Genomic DNA, 19157 nt, shown 5'->3' with positions numbered 1-19157 from the left:
CTGGGTTCTGACCCACTGTGGCAATTTTGTAGTGTAAGTTTTGGAAAACCATACATATACACTTAGAAATGCAGCCAGTTTTCAGTTATCTAGGGAAATTTTGGCTCAAAGACATTTCTGAAAGTGCAGTCTTGTCACTTAAATCTCTTATACAGTTCTGAAAGCATTTCTTATTGTCATTGCATGCCTCAGTTTCCTATATGTGCAGTAATGACTTAGTCAGGATAACCACACTGACACGTTCCCAGTCAAACGCTGCAGGTTTCATCCACGCTTAATGTCTTTTCTACTAAAACCCACCATAAGGCAACTACAGCAGTGATGATGGGAAGAAACCCTACCTGCTGCACGACACCTCTGCAAACTGTAAGGAGGAAGCGCTCAGTCCTGCATCAGTCAGGCAGGTTCAGAATGCCACTCAAACGCAAGTTGGTCTCCTATTGGCTGGAACTCAGTCGTGGGTCAAGAGTAGACCGTGTGTCCTCCTCCCAGCTTTATTGACTGGATAGCTCTATTTACACTGTGAAAAATAAGGGGCACAAACGATGCTGTGGGGCCACAGGGAGAAGGTAGTGCAGGCAAGAAAGACCTGGGAATAGAAGGCAGCAGATGCTGCAGGAAAGAGTGAGTAGTGGTGCAACTGAGTGTGGGGAGCACCACAGCAGGAGAAAAGGCAACAAGGAGCCCAGGAAGACCAGAGGGACTGCTGCAGGTCTGTACTGATGGACACCGTGCTTTGCTTTCATCAGCATGACCACTGCCGTCACTGCATGCAGCCTGCTTCCCTCCTTTGAGCCTTCTTTGCCTGTCAGCCAGGGAGTTCTGCCTGCCAGCACCCAATGGAACCAAGGAGGGTGTCTGAGACATACAGCAGTTGCTCAGCAACTCGCTTTCCCCTAAGGAGGACAGCCTAACTACCTTCACCAGCCTCCAGGGTTGCCTCAGCACAGCTGGAGGTGCTCCTTAACCTGTAGATCTTTCCCCTCAGCAAGCCTCCAAAATCTCCATCTCTGAGTGCACAGGGTGTGCTGACCCACCGCAGCGGGACAGTGCAGGACAAAGGCCGAGCTGAAGAGACATGGCATCCAATTATTGATCCCTGAGGAGACCTTGAGCTTGGGTAAATAGGTGTCCCCTCCTCTCCCTCCCTGTGTGTGTGCAAGCTGCCTAGCATGGGGGGTGTGGGCTCAGCCTCAAAAGGCGGCAGCGGGTTTCAAAGGTAGGTCTGCAGCTCTGGGGGGAAACCCCTGTGTCTACAATTAAACCTTCAAACAAAGAGGTTCTTCTGCTGTTGTTTCCTGCTCTCCTCCTCTCGCCCTGCCCCTTGGTTTGTGGTTCTTTGCTTATGTCTGCTGTTGCTGAAAAGATCCTTTGGTAGCAGCTCCCCTGAACCGCCCAATGGGTTTGGTGAGGAGAGCCCAGAGAAAGGTGACCATGCAGGGAAGCCCTGCTAGGCCTGCTTGTACTGCATGCCCCTCTGGAAGACTGCCTCAGAGCAAGCAATGTGCTGCTATGTGTCAGAGTGTTGATCAAGCTAAATTTGATTTTCTGGAGTAAATTGCTTGGTGTTTACACTGTGTGAGCAAGTGTCCATGCTGCAAGCCAGCCTGAAGTGTTAAGGCTCAGTAATGGGGGGAGAGGAGGCAGGCTGAGAAGTCTTTGCCCTGTGAATGCTCCCAAGGATGAAAGGTGTTTGCATGCTCTCCCTGTGCTAGCACAGCTTTTGAGTCAGGGCCAGCATGGGCTTAGCCCTGGGATGTGTGTCTGGGTGGGAATGGCACAGTTTGTTTGCTTTTGGGGACTGAGAGCAAAGTGCAACTGCAAGCTCCCAGACTGGGGCTGCTGTGTGCGACCTCTTTATGAAACTGAGGGCACCAATTTGCTTTTGTGTTGATCTCCAGGTCAACAATATACCACTTCTAAAACCATCCCTAGCCTGAGAGGACACCAATCTTGCGTTTGCGATGAGCAAAGTGTTTGATGGTTAGCCCACAGATGTCTTGGGGATATAGATCTGGGGAGGTGGCCACAAAGCTGACAGTGCAATTCCCAAGATAGATGTAAGAGGCTGTTGGAAACTCAGCCTGACTGTGGTATACTCTGTCAATAGATAACCCTGATGGAGGCCGAGGAGCAGGAGGAAGATGCCAGCTCCCTCTCAAAGAGTGATTCGGAGACTAACTCACGTGTCTGCCTCCGCTATGTATCTCTTGGAATAGTCTTTGTTTTGCTGGCTGGAGCTGCTGCAGCAACATGGTACTTCCTAGGTAAAAATTCAACATATTTTATCCCTACATAGGAGGTGAATGGGGCAACATCCAGGCCAAAGAGCGCTTGTGACTTTTGGTGATTTTTACAGATGAAAACTGGGCAAATTACTGAGCAAATCCCTCTCTCCTACATATCAGCAAGGTAATCTATAAATGTCTTCTGTTGGCAGACTACAGACCATGGCACCTGGAACCAACCATCCTGCAGTTTTACTCCGGCAGCCTCCAGGTCCTCAATCGCCGTTACTTCTCAGAGCTTGGGCAGGTGGAATCCAGAGCCTTCTGGCTGGAGTCAGCTAAACTCCAGAACATGGTGAGAGCAATATTATGACCAGAGCTGGCCCTGAGGCAGTTCAGTGAGTGAAAGAGGAAGGGGTTAGCCATCCTCATCCAAGTAACAGACCTGGTGTGTCTATGCAGCAAGAGAGATGGAGGGATGGACATATGTACTTCTTCACTGTAATCATTGCATGATTGTTATCAAGTGACTCTCTCATTGCAGTTGAAGGATCTCATTCATTCCACAGAGCTGGGTCGATATTACAACTCAAGCACAGTGTATGCATTTGGGTGAGTAGCATCCACAGTATTTTCACTTGTTTGCATGAGAATGTTCCCTTGCACATTGGTTTCATTGAAATCTGGACAAGACAAGCTGCTGTAGTTCCCACCATGAGCACAAGACTAGGTTGGGCAGTCCATGTGCAGTCATTCCAGTATGACAGAACTATGGTTGTTTTGGTGTTCATATTCATCTACGGTCTAGGTGAAAAGCCAAAACTGATATTAAAAATCTGGGCTTGGCACTCTCAGTAGAAACTAAGCAGCTGAAAATTAATTTCTCTAATTCAAGGAAGTCATTTTTTGTGGCCTGATTCTAAGCACCAAAATGGGGAGGTCAGAATGCACCTTGGAAAAGGTGTTTTGGCCAAGACGTGATCCACCTGGGAACAGGGTAACAGCAGAATGGGACAGATGTGGGACCATCACAGTAACTCAAGAAAGCAGGAATAACCTGCAAACTGATATATACAATTGCTTCTGTTTTTTGTGTTTTGGGTTTTTGTTGTGTTTTTTTTTTTTTTTTCCTGTGGAAAACTACACAATCCAATTTTGATGTAACTTTATTTTCAATAGAGGAAGGAATTATTTCACTTGCAATACTTCCTCTAGCTTTTTACTGAAGAAAGTTTTGCTTCAACATCCCTTTCCCAGCCCTTCCCCATCCACCACCACCCAGTTTTCTGTCAGCTGGTTGGACAGAACCTTCCACACCACTTGAGCCTCCTTAGCATTAATGGCTTGTGATAAGGTAATGAGTGGTACATCTTCCCCTTGTCACCACTGAGAGGTGACACAGTGAAGATTTGAGTTGTGTCATTTCAGCCCTGGGCCAGCAGTAACCAGAGGTCACTTCTACCTGAAATGATACTACTCATTTAACCAGTCTTGGTTACATAAATTTGCCTGCATATGGTCATCACTAAAGGCAGATGGTATCAAATGGATTCCTCCTTCAAAGGCCTGAGATTTAACTAGTAGTGTGGCCATAGCAGCTCTTCCACACCGGTCACAGTGATTCTTCTGAGTCAAAGCAATGAGTTTGAGGGTCCTCTCAGACATGCTTGTATTTGTGGATAAACACTGGGGGTTTAATCTCTGGGGTTTGCCACCACAGAAGATATTTAACATGTCATTTCTCTGTTAGGGAGGGGGCTCTGACCTTCTTCTTCTGGTTTACCCTCCAAATTCCTGAGAGTCAGCAGAAGGAGATGACTGCTGAGAGGGTAAATGCAGTGCTACGCCAAGAGCTTACCAACAGCTTCAACAGCTCAGGCAGCCTGTCCTACCAGACAGAATACACGGTGAACCCAGACTCACTGATTCTGCTGGGTAAGTACCAGCTGCCCAAATGTGACCTAAGCAGTCAGAAATGGCCCAAAGTTGGCCAAAGGTGCTGAAGGAAGGTCATGAGAAGTGGACAGAAGTCACTACGGAAGGAAATAGGACAAATCTAAGAGGGTAAGGAAGAAATAAGGATCAAGACAACTACATGTTTCTTCCTCATAGAGGAATTCAACTTTCATAATGATCATCCTTCCCTTGAAGGATTAAATGTTCTTGGAGATGCAGCTGACCATGACCAGCTAGGTAACAATTGTGGGTTTTATTCACCTTCTCCCAGTCAGCCTTGGCTTCTGTGAAGTAACATCTTACACAGATCATGACTTTACTTGTAAATTTTGAACTGAGCTTATCAATTAAGTTGTCTCCTTTCATTGTCTCCTTTCATATGCCAGTCTACTTGACTGAAAGAACAAGGTCAGCATATTTCAGTCACCACTAGTCTTACTCTGAGACAACACATTGCAGCAGCTACGATTCTTTCCCAAAGTAAAATCACAGCCTGTTTAAAAAGAAATCTCTACAGAACTTCTCTAAGTGTATGTTAGGTAAGGGACTACAGGATGTGTCTACATTCAGTGCATCTAAGTTCAATGGAATCTGTATTTAGCCTTTATAATGAAATGTAGAGTTTCATCCTGATCTGATCCCTCCTACAGAGCCCCAAACCACAGAGGTTTTAAAACACATTGTGTTTCTTCTTTCCTCTACAGTATCTCACTCCCAGGTTTCTTCTTCACATTAAATGTTACAGCTCCAAGGATTTTTTTCCCCAGACAACATTATGTTGCGTTTTTCAAAGATAAATCTTATGTTAATATATCTCACTCATATTTCTTTAACTTTTCCCTCCACATCTCAGTTGTTTTGATTTGGTTGTAATTTTTCTGATGTCCCTAAAGTAAATTTGATTCTCTTAAAATGATCTCACTCCCTCATCCATATATTTGTGTTAAGATATTGTGCTGAAACTGCATTAGCATCCCATGAACACCTCTCTGCCTGCAGTTAGAATTAGTCACTTCTGCTTATCATTTGTCTCTGCCTATAATTTGTTTCCAGCATACTAGACCTTATGTTCAGCCAACTTAAATTAACTTTCTTAAGAGAGATGTCGTAAGACAAAATGCTAACTGCTTTACACTCAGACCATCTTGCATTTTCTGTTTATTTAATTCATAAAAATTACAAATGATGTACCACTTTTTTATCTGTCCCCAGTTCCCTCTTATTCCCTTTGCACCTGTTTCACTGCTGTCTTCATTTCAGGTAGATTTGCATGAGCAGAACACACATCTTCCTATTTTAGAGTTAACACGCTAGTCATAGTTTCTCTGGCTTTTTCTGCTTTCTCTCATCCTTCCTGCATTCCAGTCTAAGTCACAACCTCTTACACTGCAGGGCCAGAGTGAGTTCAGTCCAGTGGCTTAACCTCTGGCTTCCTTTGCTCTTTAAAAGCAAAGTGAAAAAACAGCTAGCTAATAGCAAGCCATTAGCACTTCATTGCTTTCTGACAGTCTCACTTGCTGACCTGCTTAGCTCTAAATATGAATTCCTGCTGCAGTCTGCCATAATATGCAGAGCTGTGGACTACTGACTAGCGCAGGAACATTTTCCAGCCTTCCAGTGCTTTATTTTTAACAACCACATTCACCTCAAGTCCCTCATTACCCCCAGTGAATATCAGGGCTTCCTTCATTCTCCTTGCAGGGTTGCATACCCTGTAACTTTGTTCTGTGTAAATGTAGAGTCCATGCTGGTGCTTTTCTCCATCACATCCCCAGAAACCTCTCCCCAAGAGTCTATCCTACACCAGGGAGTGGTCTCAGGGGAGGCTCAGAGACATTGTTTGAATTATTGAGTTACTGTGTTTAACCCTAAAAAACAGTGGTTATTCACACAGATATCAGCAGAGCCTTCCTGTGACTTTGCCATGTAGCACAAGCTGTCAACCTATAGCAACAGAATTAAGAGGGAGGATATCTGATTTACCCCGTGATGTCAGATGCAAAATTTCAGGACCTGGACCTCAGTATCAGCTGGGACCTGGATATTTGGTGGAGTCACCATCCCCGAAAGCGTTCAAGAAAAGTGGAGATGTGACACATGGAAACATGGTTTATCAGGCCTGGTGGTGATAGGTTGACAGTTGGACTAGATGATCTTAGAGGTCTTTCCCAACCTTCATGATTCTTTGATCTGGGGACTAGAACCAGGATACCAGGAGCATTCAGTCCAGGAAGCAGAGCTGCCAGCACCTCCAAAACACACATTAAAGCCCAGAGGCATCACTCCTGTGCTCCACTCTCCTCAGGCTTGGTGGTGATGAGTGGATGGTTGTACTTGATGATCTTGGAGGTCTTTTCCAACCCTAATGATTCTATGATTCCCCAGAGTTGAATGCTGTAAGCTATTCAGTAGCTCTCAACAACACACCATCAAGAAATCTGCTTCTCTACCGTCAATAAATCCCATGCTTTTCAGTGAGAGCTATCTGAACTCAAAGAGCAAGGTGGAGGCTCTGGGATGGGAGGCTATGATCTGTGGTGTGGCTTCCAGGGAAGAGAGTGCCTAATGCAATGTCCAGCCCTGATAAGAAAGAGAAGCCCCTGAGGTAGCACCAGGGAGTGGGAAAGGGAAAAAAGAGAAGACTTTAGTGAGCTGGAAAGAATGAATTGGGGATGTTGGATTTAGTAAAGGGGCCAGGGAGATTTTCCAGTGGGATGGGATGAGAAATGCATGACTGAAACAGGTCTCTGAGAGCAGACAGAAGTACATGGAGAGTGCCCCAAGCCAAAGTTTTGAGCAAGTCTTCTACATAGGAAGGCAGTCATCACCTGTTATGCTAGCACTCAGATACAACCATTTTTGTTTTTGTTTATCTTCCTTTATATATTTCTTTTCTAACAGAATCCACTGTGAAAGACATAGTGGTGCTGAAATCCACTCTGGGTAGGCTACTTTTTACTTTCCTTTTGCGTTTATTACCTTGGGGAGGGATTTTTACAGAGGACAGAAGGTCTATTAATTTCTTGAGGCTGTAAAACCTGGGAAGGGGAGATAAGAGCAGTAGCAAGAGAGCACAAGAAAATCTATTGTATAAAGTTGGGGGTTTCCCTCCATGACTCTGCATTGAATGTGGTGCAATCTATTTTCCTAATGATGATTGAAAGTGCTTTCAGTAATTGTGGGCGGTGCTTTAAGTGTTGTGGCTGGCAATTTGCATTAGCTCTACTATTAGAAACTCACCTATAAGCAGACTGTTGCTCAAAAATGCAGGTTTGGGAGGCAGCTGAAGCCTGGAAAGCGAACACGGGGGTTGTAAATCTGGGAAGAATATGGGGAAGAGAGGAGAAAGAGATGCTAAAGAAAAGGAAACCAGTGGATGATGACTGTATTGTGATATTTAAAACCTGAGACAGTATGGGCTTATCCAAGGGAGCAGGGACAGTTCTTACAGAGGGAAGCTGGGACATCAGTAAGAGGGGACTGGTGTCACTGAGACATGTGTGAAAGTAAACTGAGATCACTGGGATGATTCAGCCTAACCCTGAAATAGAGCCCACACGGATATCCCAAGTGACAATCCCATATCTTAAGTTCCTTTACAACCACCCCTAAGCTTCTCTTTCCTCCAGTTACATCACCCTGAGGTTTAAAACCGTCTATCTTTCCTCTGCATTCAGGTTGCTACAGATACAGTTACGTCCAAGAGGATGACATCCTAAGACTGGAAGGCCCTGACTACCTGGCCTCCAGTTGTCTTTGGCACCTCCACGGCCTCAAGGGCTACATGATCAAGCTACGCTTAGAGTGGACTCTGCCAGACTGCAGGGACCGTCTGGCTATGTATGACGCAGCTGGTCCCCTGGAGAAACACCTCATCACCTCGTAGGTAGCTCCTGAGCAAGGCAGACACGGTGGGGAGGCAAGGCAGGATGGCAGAACACACCACAGCAGGGGAAGGTGTTAGACTTCATCAGAGGAAATTCTCTTTGATGAAAAACCTGTCTCTCACTGATGAGCTGAACTCACTGATGTGGGATAGCACGCAGGCAGCCCTGCAGTCTGATAGATTACAGCAGCACAAGCTGTCTCTCTGCTGGCCCTGTATTTGATTCAGTTAGTGTGTCACAATGGGCATGCTCTGGACAACACAGACCTCTGCTGTCTCTCTCACTCTTCTCTTTTGTTTGTTTGTTGCTTGCTTCACTCACATCCTTTTTCCCCATGTTTTTGTTTCCTCTTTCCTTTCAGGATCTATGGCTGCAGCCGGCAGGAGCCTGTTGTGGAAGTCCTTTCATCAGGCCCTGTCATGTCCATTGTGTGGAAGAAAGCCCTGTACAGCTACTATGACCCCTTTGTCCTCTCAGCACAGGTGGTGCCCCTCAAAGGTGAGGAAGGCTAGATGAGGGTGGCCATAAGTGCAGAAAGGTTATCTCCTACAATACAATGCACCTAGTGGTGCTCCATTCCCATTAGGGGCCAAGATTGCAAAGGTAGAGTTGGTGAGCAAAAAGCAAGTTAAATTTTGCTCACTGGCCTGGGCTCACTTATCAGTATCTGGCTCAAAACTAGGAAGTCCAGGCTCTGACAAGCAGAGATACTTCAGAAGCAAGCTCAAACTCTTGTGACTGCACAGGCCAGACAACACATCCAGCTACACTCAGATAAATGTAAATTCAATATAAGAAACTAAAGCAACAAAATCCATAAAAGCTGTGCTTCTCCAGACAAGAGGAGAAAGCTAAAAGTCTTACCAGGTGGAAATAGCCTCTTAAAGGGGGTCATATCTCAGTAAATGGATTCCACAATGGGTTCTTTAACAATGACCTGAAAGCAGGTTGTGGCGAGGTGCGGGTTGTCCTCAACTCCCAGGTAACCACAATAGCACAAGAGCTAATGGCTTCAAGTGGTGCCAAGGGATGTTCAGGTGGGATATTAGAAAAAACAACTTCTCCAAAAGAGCGTTGCTTCAGTGGCACAGACTGCCCAGGGAGGTGGTGGAGTCACCATCTTAGATGTTGAAGAACCATGGGGATATGAGGGACATGGTTAGTGGGCATGGTGGGAGTGGGCTGATGGTACTTGATCTGAGAGGTCTTTTCCAACCTCAATGATTCTGTGATTCTATGAATTTTAGCATCAGATCTTAGATTCTCTTTTCTTCGCTACCACAGTTGGATAAGTACATGATATATCAGGAGGAGTCTGAGCTGACAGGTAGCAGGGTTTTCAATGTCTTTGTTTACAGCCTGCGGAGTGAATATAACCCTGCGGGAAGGCCTGGAGCTGCAGGGGAAGATCAGCACCCCACATTACCCCAGTTACTACTCACCCAATACCCAGTGCACCTGGCACATGTCGGTAAGAGCCAGCCCCTACAAGAGCATCCACCTTCTCCCTGAAATCCTTGCAGCATTCCACGCCATTCTGTGGTTCTGTGATTCTATAAATCCATAATGCCATGATTTTGTGATTCTGTGACTCAGGTGGTATACTTGGCCAGTTCTCTCTATAAGATAATCAGGAAAAGATGGCAGCAACCTACCTAGCCTGTGCTTGATGTGTGTCTCTGGAGGCAAGGGAGTCTCATATTGCATGCTAGAGCAGAGATGCCATTGCTGAGCAGGAATCTGGAATCTTGGCCCAGAGCTGTTCTTCAAGGCAAAAACAGATTACTAGAAATTACCACACTTTGAGACTGGCAGCAGAGACACCTTTGGCTATAATATGGCCTTAATTTAGGTGGTCCTTCCTTCTGGCTTGCAATGTGCGATCTAGTAGCTCTCCCCTTCACATCTACCCTGCTCACTTCTGTTGCATGGGGTGGGCTGCAGCACTCACAGGAAGCCATCATCTCCACATTGCTCTCAACTCCCTCCCCTGCAGGTCCCATCCCTCGACTATGGGGTCACTCTGTGGTTCGACGCCTATGCACTCAGCAGACAGAAGCAGGACCTTCCCTGTACACAAGGCCAGTGGATAATTCAGAACAGAAGGTTTGTGTTAGTGTCCTGGTTTCTGTCTCTTGCTTCCCACTGGGGAGAAACCTCTGCAAGTTCCCTGCTCAATTCAGCCACCAAGTCTAAGAAAGGAGATCCCATCACCCTGCTCAGTGGTCACAATCTGGGACGGTGCCTCTTTCTTGCCTGCCTACTTCTTTTTCGGCCTCTCTCATTCACAAGCTCACTAGTGAACACATTTCCTATAAATTTTCTCCAAACTACCATCCTGCCTTCTCTGTCTTGCTGTTTGCGTCATGCTTCCTAGTTTTCCCCTTTGTGTGTAACCTTGGTGTCCTCCCACGTCTCCTGTGTTTGCAAATCTGCCTGTCACCACCTCTGCAATATTATCTGTGTGTGCCGTTGCCTCGCATCCACCTCCGTACAGATCTTCCGCCAAGCTCCAGATCCTCCTGCTTTGATTAGAACCGCATACCCCTGTGGGACTTCCCATAATCAGCCTCCATACATAGGCTGCTGCTCACCACCACCTATGTGCAAGGAGACACAGATGCAGTGCTCAAAGCGGGCATGGAGCTGGATGGACCCTTTTGTTTCCTAAGAATCGCTGCAAGATTGTCTTCTTCTCTCCAAAACCTTCCCCAGCATGTCTCACTGATTTCCTCTCTGCCACTCCTGCAGTGGTAACTCGTTTTCCCCTGAAGGATCTGATCCAGAAATTACTGAACACTGCATTCCCCTGGCTTAGGATTTTCATTTTTTCTCAACTTACCTTCCTCTCTGAAACCATAGGAGCTACAGTTTCTACAACCTCATTTCTTAGGGAAGATATATACAAGAATTGAACTGCTTTGTGTAGCCTGACTTCAACACTCACCCCCAAAGTGGGAAATGTCCAAAAATAGAGTCACTCTGGACTCGTATATGGCTAGAGAGTAGAACTGGGTGACAATATGTATCGGCTGTTCTCATCTTGTTCATCAGGCTTAGTTGTGCTCTGTTGTGCCCAGATATTTAGCTTTGAATTTCTTGGCCTTTCTACTTGTTTCCATTTTTTTCTGCATCAGTTCCCACCACAGCATACGTCTGTGGTGTTTTTTCATTCCTATTTATCTCTGGGGCTCCATCACCCACCTTCTTCAGTCATTTTGGGGCAGGTCCTGGCTTAGTTATAATGTTTTGTGCCCAGAGAGGACCTCTTGTTTCTGCAGGGTTACTCTTTCCCCTCCTGGTCTTGCTCAGCCACTGTTCTTTGGCCAGGAAAAGCAAGATTCAATCAGGCAAAGCAAGATCTAGTGTCAGCTCCCCTACCTGTTGACTAGGCATAGGTGTAAATAACAGCCTTTTCCCACTGCTCCTTCATAATCTTATACCGTTTTGAAGTATTTTGCCTTATCTCCTGCACCCCATCTATGTGGTCTCCTTCCCATCACCCCTACTCCCAAAATACCCCCTTGCCCCACTTGGCTGTCTTCTCTCTCACTGCTTGCAACATCCCATCTGTGTTTGCTCCTCAGGTTGTGCGGCCTGCGGACCCTACAAACTTATGCTGAGAGGATCCCGGCCACATCCTCAGCTGACATTGCCATCACCTTCACCTCGCAGATCTCCTTAACTGGCCCTGGTGTGCAGGCAGCTTACAGCCTATACAACCAATCTGATCGTAAGTCCTTTGCTCCTTGGAGAGGTGGTGGGGGTCCCAGATGGCTACCAGCAGCCCTTTGTGTGCTTGGGTTGTGTTAGGAGAAACACAAGGCACATCCCATGAGCTCCAGGTGCCAAGTTCTCTTCAGGCACATGCACACACCACTGATCGCCCAAAAAGAAGTGTTTATATCTAAAGCTGCTTCAGCACTTATCTCTGACTCATGTTCCCGGAGCATTCTGGTGCCAAGGTCCAGCTCCAGAACATTGCCTACTGGCTCATCCCTGCACCCACAGCACATATTGGCCTTGGGATTTCAATGGGAGGCCATTTCTGACTTGAAGTGGTGTTTGTTTTGATCATAAGAGCACTTAGAGCTGTTTCCTGCTCGACTTGGAATAGGTGCAAGTGAGGCAGAAAGGAAACTACACACGAATATGCACACATACGTATGCAACTGTGCACCTTCCACTTTTTTTTCCAGTTCCCTCCTATAGGGTTGCTGTAACCCACAACAGTCCCTGAATATGTGCACCTGGCAACACGTCTAAAAACAGCCCCTTTGTGGCCCTGACAAAGATATAATCGCAGCCCCAAAGAAACGACTTCATTTTTGCTGCAGTGCTCAGGAGTCAGGGAACAGTGCTAGATCAGAGGTAGAGTGTGCCAGGCAGGTGGATGACGTGGGGGTTTTAGTGAAGCCAGATACAAGCTGCTGCAGCTTGCGTGTAGTCAGGAAGGTATGCGGTTCCATGCTCCACTTTTAAGCCACCATGCTCTGCTTCAAGGTTTCCAGTCAGTGGGGACTGATTGCTTTCTGGTGGTTTCACAGCCTGTCCCAGGGAGTTCCTGTGTTCTGTGAATGGCTTGTGCGTCCCAGCCTGTGACGGAATCAAAGATTGCCCCAATGGGCTGGATGAGAGAAACTGTGGTGAGTGATGGCTTCTAGCTGCTTGTCCTTGATCCCAGGAGGACACAACTCCTTGCTTTTCCAAAGGTAGGGAGAGATGGGGGAGGATCTACTTGACCAGAGTACAACCTGTGCTTCCCCCTTCAAGAGATAAAATTTATGTATCCACAAAAGTGTCACTGCCAAATGGTTTCAGATTGTTCTGGAAGGAGCAGCAGCAATTATTCATGGAAGAATAGAATGGTTTGAGTTGGAAAGGGCCTTTAAAGGGCATCTGGTCCAACTCCCCTGCAATGAACAAGAGTACCTACAGCTAGATCAGGTTGCTCAGAGTCTCTCTAGCCTGACCCAGTCTCCAGGGATGGACCATCCACTACATCTCCTGTGCATAGTGCAGTCATCCCTGGAAAAGCAATACTGTGCACCAAAAGCTTCAGATAGTCTGAAAGATCCTCCTGTCCAATCTGCCCACCACCTTGTCCTGCTTTCCACCATCCCGTCCTAGCAATCTATCTCAGCCCTGGTCTACAGCCCCCTCTGCTGTCTTTGCACTCAGTGTCCCCTTCCCAACCCTCCCCTCCCTATCAGAGCCTCCTCAAAACCATCATCCACACTGCTTCCTCCTCATTCCTCCAGGCCATTTGTGACACATTAAATGCATAAATTCTGAACAACATGTAGCCAATGATTTGGGAAATATTTTAAGTCTTTGACCAACCACCGATTCTCAGCACAAATACCAGTTAGTACTGACTCAGACACTGCCCACAGTAGCCCAGGATTCTTGCAAAGTCCTGTTCTCATAAGAAGAGCTGTTCAGACTCAGACAAGACACTTAATTCAAACCATATCCCATCACTGGTATGAGTGAGTGCTCATCACATTGCTGCAACAATGTGAAGAAATTAGAGTCTTTGCAGTAAGAAAATGCCTAGGAGGTAGAGATCCATCATGTTTGGTGGTCTACATAAATACACAAAAGAACAGAGCAAAACAACAAAAACAACAGTTCTTGCTGTGATGAGTAGGCATTGGTTTCCATCTTGAGCAACTACCAAACATCATGGACACCAGGAAATCCATCAAGGTTCAGGTCTCACCTAGCAAAGAGTAGGAGGAGCAGCTGCTTAGCAGAGGAAGGTGATCCATGGGCTAATGGTGAGAGCAAAGAGGAGGAACAGTAACCTCAGCAGCCAGGGTGCAACCCCATAGAATTTGAGCAAGGTAAGTAGAGAAGCTATAGTGTTGGTAACCAAAGTCAACTCAGAGTCAAAGGTCCACGAGACAAGCCCACAGTGTTGAGGCAGGTCTGAGGTGAAGCCAAGAAATCAAGGCAAGCCAGGTCAAAATGAGCACAGTATAAGATGTGGTGCAGAAATACCAACTGTGTTGCTCAGGCAAACACCAACAACGAGGACCTGAAATTAAATGCCTTGTGCACAGGCTGCCAGGCCCTCATGAGGCAGAGAAAAGGCTGTGGAGCCTATTGGTGAAATCACACCTAAAACTATGTCTTGTATATGTAATTTCTGGTTGTTTCCATCCTGTGCAGTGTGCCCTGCAAAGTTCCAATGCCAAGAGGACAGCACCTGCATTGAGTTCAGCAGGGTCTGCAATCAGCAGCGGGACTGTGTCAACGGGAGTGATGAGGAGCACTGCAATGAAGGTAGGGAAGGGACAGGGAGGGACTGACACATGGCTTGTCCTGCTCTCAGAGCAAGGCTGTTGGTAGTGTAGCTCACATTCCCCCAGCCCCGTCTCCCCTTCATCTTCACAGGGGTCCCCTGTGGTCCTTTCACCCACCGTTGTGACGATGGGACCTGTGTGAAGAAACCCAACCCACTGTGTGATGCCACTGTGGACTGCAAGGACATGTCTGATGAAAAGTACTGCGGTAAGAAAATGCTCAGCCCCACGATAGATAAGCAGATTCAGGATGCCCCACAACCCCAATTTGGGCAGGGAGAGAGCTTATGCTTTGATTGCCCTTCTTGGTATTTCTGGAACTTCCACACTGCCAGGTAGGGCAAGGGTCCAGAGGATTAGAATCGTAGAATCACAGAGTCATAGGATGAATTGGGTTGGAAGGGCCCTCAAAGACCATCAGATTCCAACCCATCAGATTAGACTGCCCAGGGTCCCATCCAACCTGACCTTGAACACCTCCAGGAATCTACAATCAGATGATCAAACTCTTCAGTGAATGAAACAGAAAAGGAAGGGTAGACACAATATCTCTCATTCCTTCATCCACTAAAGAATGAACCATGTCTTCTCCTGCACAGACTGTGGGCTGCAGGCCCCTCTCAGCAGGATCATCGGTGGTGCTAACTCTGTGGAAGGGGAATGGCCATGGCAAGCCAGCCTGCAAGTCCGGGGACGCCACATTTGTGGGGGAACACTCATTGCTGACCGCTGGGTGGTCTCAGCTGCACATTGCTTCCAGGATGAAAGGTATATAGAGAGGGGAGGGTGATGGACCAGAGAAGGATGTTAAGATTCACTGCGTGGCATTGGGTGAAGAATGGTAGTGAAGGACACCTCATAGGTTCTCCTTTCCTTTGGCTATGGCCAGTTCCCATGCTGCTACTGCCCTAGACACATCAGCATGTGGTAGGATGGGACTGGGATACCACCACCTGCTGAAGATGCTGTTTGGTTCCCACACTGCCCATCCCCAGGGCCTGTCCTTTCAGGAGGAAACATGAACTTTGGTCATCATGAGGAATCCTGATGCAGAATGGATAAAGCTAGTGCAGCCCTGTTAGATGGTATGTGTGTGCATGCACTTGACAGGGAGACAATGTAAGTGAGGTGAGAGATTAATAAAAGGAGAGAAAAGAGGAACAGAGAGATGGCCATACAAAAACAGGGAGATCTCTGCACCCAGAGAGGTAGTGTAGGAGAAAGCAGCATGTGTAAGGCAAAAAGACAGAATTTCAAGTGTAAAACAATCTTTTCCTGCTTCCTTCTGCTTAGGCCCCAGGAAAGTTCCCCTGTGCTCCTCACCGTCCTGCTGGAGATAGGATTTTCTTAGAGGTATCATCCTGACTGATACCTCTTCCCATCCTTCCCTGTTTATGTGATGAGTTTTCTCTGCTACATCCTACAGACTGGCATCTCCCTCTGTCTGGACCGTTTACTTGGGCAAATACTTCCAAAACACCACCAGCCACACAGAGGTGTCCTTCAAAGTGATCCGCCTCTTCCTCCACCCTTATTATGAGGAGGATAGCCATGACTATGATGTGGCGCTGCTCCAGCTGGACCATCCTGTGATCATCTCGCCCTTCATCCAGCCCATCTGCTTGCCTGCCGCTTCCCACCTCTTTGAGCCTGGCCTTCACTGCTGGATCACTGGCTGGGGAGCCCTCAAGGAAGGTGGTAAGTGCAATGTTTTTGTTGGTGGCCTACAGCAGCAAGACCAAGGTGGAAACATAGGTTCACATGTAGAGTAGGTAGAACAGGCTTTTGCTCACCCCAAAGTATTATGCATCCTTCATTCCCTTGGCTTTTTGGTTACAATTTACCTGCTGAATGTCTCAAAACCTCTTTCAAAGAGGTAAGTTTGAAAGTCTAGTAAGATATTTGAGGACAGAATATGTTCCTTCATCCAAAGTCTAGAATAACCCTGCAGAACTTATTAGTCTGGCTACCCATGGTCATGGAGCAGCCCCAGACCCAAAGCCCAACTTCATGCTATGCAGGCATGTTGGCTCCTGTCACATTTTTCTACTACTCATCAAACCAGTGCTGTCTCTCCTGGGGATGCCGTATAAAAGATCCTATCAGCTATACCTTCCCAAGCAACAACTGTACTAGTAAATTTAGTGCAGGGTCTGAGTGATGTCCAAGAATCACATTAGCATAGTTTGGATACACAGAGCTAGGAGACAGCATGGTCCAAGACATGTTCCCATCATTCCTACAGTCCACTTTGTTTGGTGAGGAAAAGAGAGTTTAGCTATATGGGAATAACCCTTCACATTTCCTTCACACAAGGCCACCAAAAACAGGCCCAGACTGCTCATAGAGCATGGCACAGGAATACGTACACGCTCACTCAGTTCAGCTTTGTGTCTTCAGTCACAATCAGACTTCCTCCCTTTGCTTCCTAAATGGAAATACTCAGAGGATTCTGTCCAGAACTGAACACTTCTGGCTTTACATTACTTTGCCAGAAGGGCTTAAAATCCATTTCAGTGAGAAGCAAACCTAAATGATGGCATTCAAGAGGTTGGCCCATACCAGAATCTTCCTTGTCCCAAAAGCTAAGATGCCCATGACTACATGGAAAGCAGGGGAATGCTATTCCTGTCAGGCAGGTGGAGTGCTCTGCTGAAAGTCAGAAACTCTGATGCTCATGGACAGAAGAACAGAAATTCAGGTAGCAGCTTTCAGTAGGCAATAAGATGGGGGAATGTAGTCAGCTGTGGGAAGCTCCACTCTTTCTCACCTGCATTGCTCTTGGTTCTCTATCCCCAGGGCACATTAGCAATATCCTGCAGAAGGTGGATGTGCAGATCATCCAGCAGGACATCTGCAGTGAGGCCTATCACTACATGATTTCTCCCAGGATGATCTGTGCTGGCTACAACAAGGGCAAGAAGGATGCCTGCCAGGTGACAGTGGGGTTATGGGAGCAGGGTGGGTAACATGGGTAAGCCGTGTCCTGCGCCTTCCAAATGCACTCTATAGCCTGAAATGAGGGTGAGAAGACCATAAAGCACCTGAATCCCCAGTCCTTCCTCTGATCTCAGCAGCTCACAGGGCAACTTCTTCCTAGTATTTTTGCCTCCTAATACACAGAAACTTCTCAGCTTCTTATTCCAGCTTGTTTTCCACTCTTCACCTCCCCCTTCAAAGTCACATGTCTACATCAGTCTCTACCCCTCTCATTTCATTAGCATCTGTCAGACACAATAATCAGTCTGTTCCTTCATTACAGTAAATCAATCTCAAGAAATTCTTCTGTTTCCCATCCCTCAGGACATCCTGTTAAGTTCCACCAGCTTCCATGTATTTGCACATGCCTCATGGAGCAGAAGGAAACAATAGATCTGCCAGCTGCCTGGGAGCTGGCTAAGGGGGAGGGATTTGCAATACATCATTTGCATGATGAAAGGATGCAGCAATACATCAGATGTTTGCGCAGGAGCCAGTTTTGACATCTGTCTAAGGCATAAGGGATGTTGTGAATGGCCCAGACATGAGTTGAGGAGACATATGTGCATAGGGACTCCAAAGCCAATGAAAAACACATAGTAGGAGAAGCTGGTGGGTCATCATTACACTGTTTTTCTCTCCCTTTCTCTAGGGTGATTCTGGAGGTCCACTGGCCTGTGAGGAGCCCAGTGGCAGGTGGTTTCTGGCTGGTTTGGTCAGCTGGGGAATGGGGTGTGGACTTCCAAATTACTATGGAGTGTACACCAGGATCACTCAAGTTCTGGGCTGGATGAACCAGACCATGAGCTAAGAAACGTGCACCTCTACTTTCTCCACATCAGATCTACGCTCACAACGGCACTCATTTCTGACCCTGCTCATTTGCCTCCCAAAGAGAGAGTTTCTGTATGGGATGTTGTCAGCCCCAGGATGCTCTTCTGAGCAGGGCGGGGGGGAAAAAAAAGAAGTTTACTATGGGGATGCAGAGGAAAGCAAGTGTACCCATGTACAAGAAGAGCTGAACTTTCCATGAACCATGTGATTCAGCCAGTCTTACGCTGGAATGTCTGCTGAAAGAAAATGTGACTGATGTAGTTAGAGATTCCAGTAACTGTGAAATCAATCTCCCTCCCTCTTCCTTCCTGCTGCTTGTCCTTCTTCCCCCTTTCCCTCCCATCACTCCTCCTCTTCCATCTTCCTAATTGCTTATTTTCTTAGCTGGTGTGTGCTGTTCAGCTTCGCCAGGCAACTCTTCATGTCTCACTGACTCTCATACACAAGTACAGCATCGTGCCTTGCCTCCCTGATGGAACAGAATATCCCAGACCTGCGATAAAACTATTAGAGCACCCTCCTACTCTCTCCCTTTGGCCCTTCTGAACATCTCTAACATGGGTGATTCTCAACTGCTTCAGAATCCTAACTCAGATAATCCAGGAGGTGAAGGAGTAGAATTAGGGGCATAGTGTTTTAGAAAGTGACTGCAATGGGTTTGGCTGTTTTATACTGAAGAAATGCATGCACACACACATATATATATACACAGATAAGTAGGTATATGTATATATACAGTATGGCCACTCTGGAAATAGAAATAAAAATAATTTGATTTTTTTTTCTTTAATTTGATTTATTATTGTCTACTATTTAGGATGAGAGCTGATAGCCTCAAGTTGCACCAGGGGAGGTTCAGGTTGGATATTAGGGGAAACTTCTCAGGAAGAGCAGTGCTGCAGTGGCACAGGCTGCCCAGGAAATACCCCTGTACCCAGCAGGCAGGCTCAGCATCCTCCCAG

The 19157-nt window shown here is 46.8% G+C and overlaps 2 protein-coding genes across 8 annotated transcripts in view; one reads left to right on the top strand and one right to left on the bottom strand.

Annotated features, from left to right (window-relative positions):
* Positions 1–19157, bottom strand: part of KCTD17 (potassium channel tetramerization domain containing 17) — a 53334-nt gene that overhangs the window by 25570 nt on the left and 8607 nt on the right. The window lies entirely within an intron of this gene.
* On the top strand, positions 527–18985 carry TMPRSS6 (transmembrane serine protease 6). 7 transcript variants are annotated; one of them, XM_015862379.3, is made up of 18 exons: positions 527–712; positions 2111–2267; positions 2441–2583; positions 2773–2840; positions 3979–4163; positions 7086–7127; positions 7862–8066; positions 8433–8569; positions 9430–9542; positions 10068–10177; positions 11659–11804; positions 12619–12717; positions 14249–14362; positions 14474–14590; positions 14982–15150; positions 15809–16080; positions 17182–17318; positions 18014–18985. In XM_015862379.3, exons 2-18 carry the CDS (start codon positions 2120–2122, stop codon positions 18170–18172), a joined length of 2364 nt encoding a protein of 787 aa, XP_015717865.2. In that variant the 5' UTR covers positions 527–712; positions 2111–2119; the 3' UTR covers positions 18173–18985. The 7 variants fall into 7 exon arrangements, with proteins under 7 accessions (XP_015717865.2, XP_015717856.2, XP_085395941.1 ...); XM_015862370.3 differs by having other exon boundaries at positions 535–1120; XM_085539815.1 differs by having other exon boundaries at positions 554–1120; positions 12619–12714.

This window comes from Coturnix japonica, chromosome 1 (assembly GCF_054131305.1).
Source record: "Coturnix japonica strain WE chromosome 1, WE-NBRP24, whole genome shotgun sequence".
NCBI lineage: Eukaryota > Metazoa > Chordata > Aves > Galliformes > Phasianidae > Coturnix > Coturnix japonica.
This window is presented reverse-complemented; position numbering and strand designations above follow the sequence as displayed.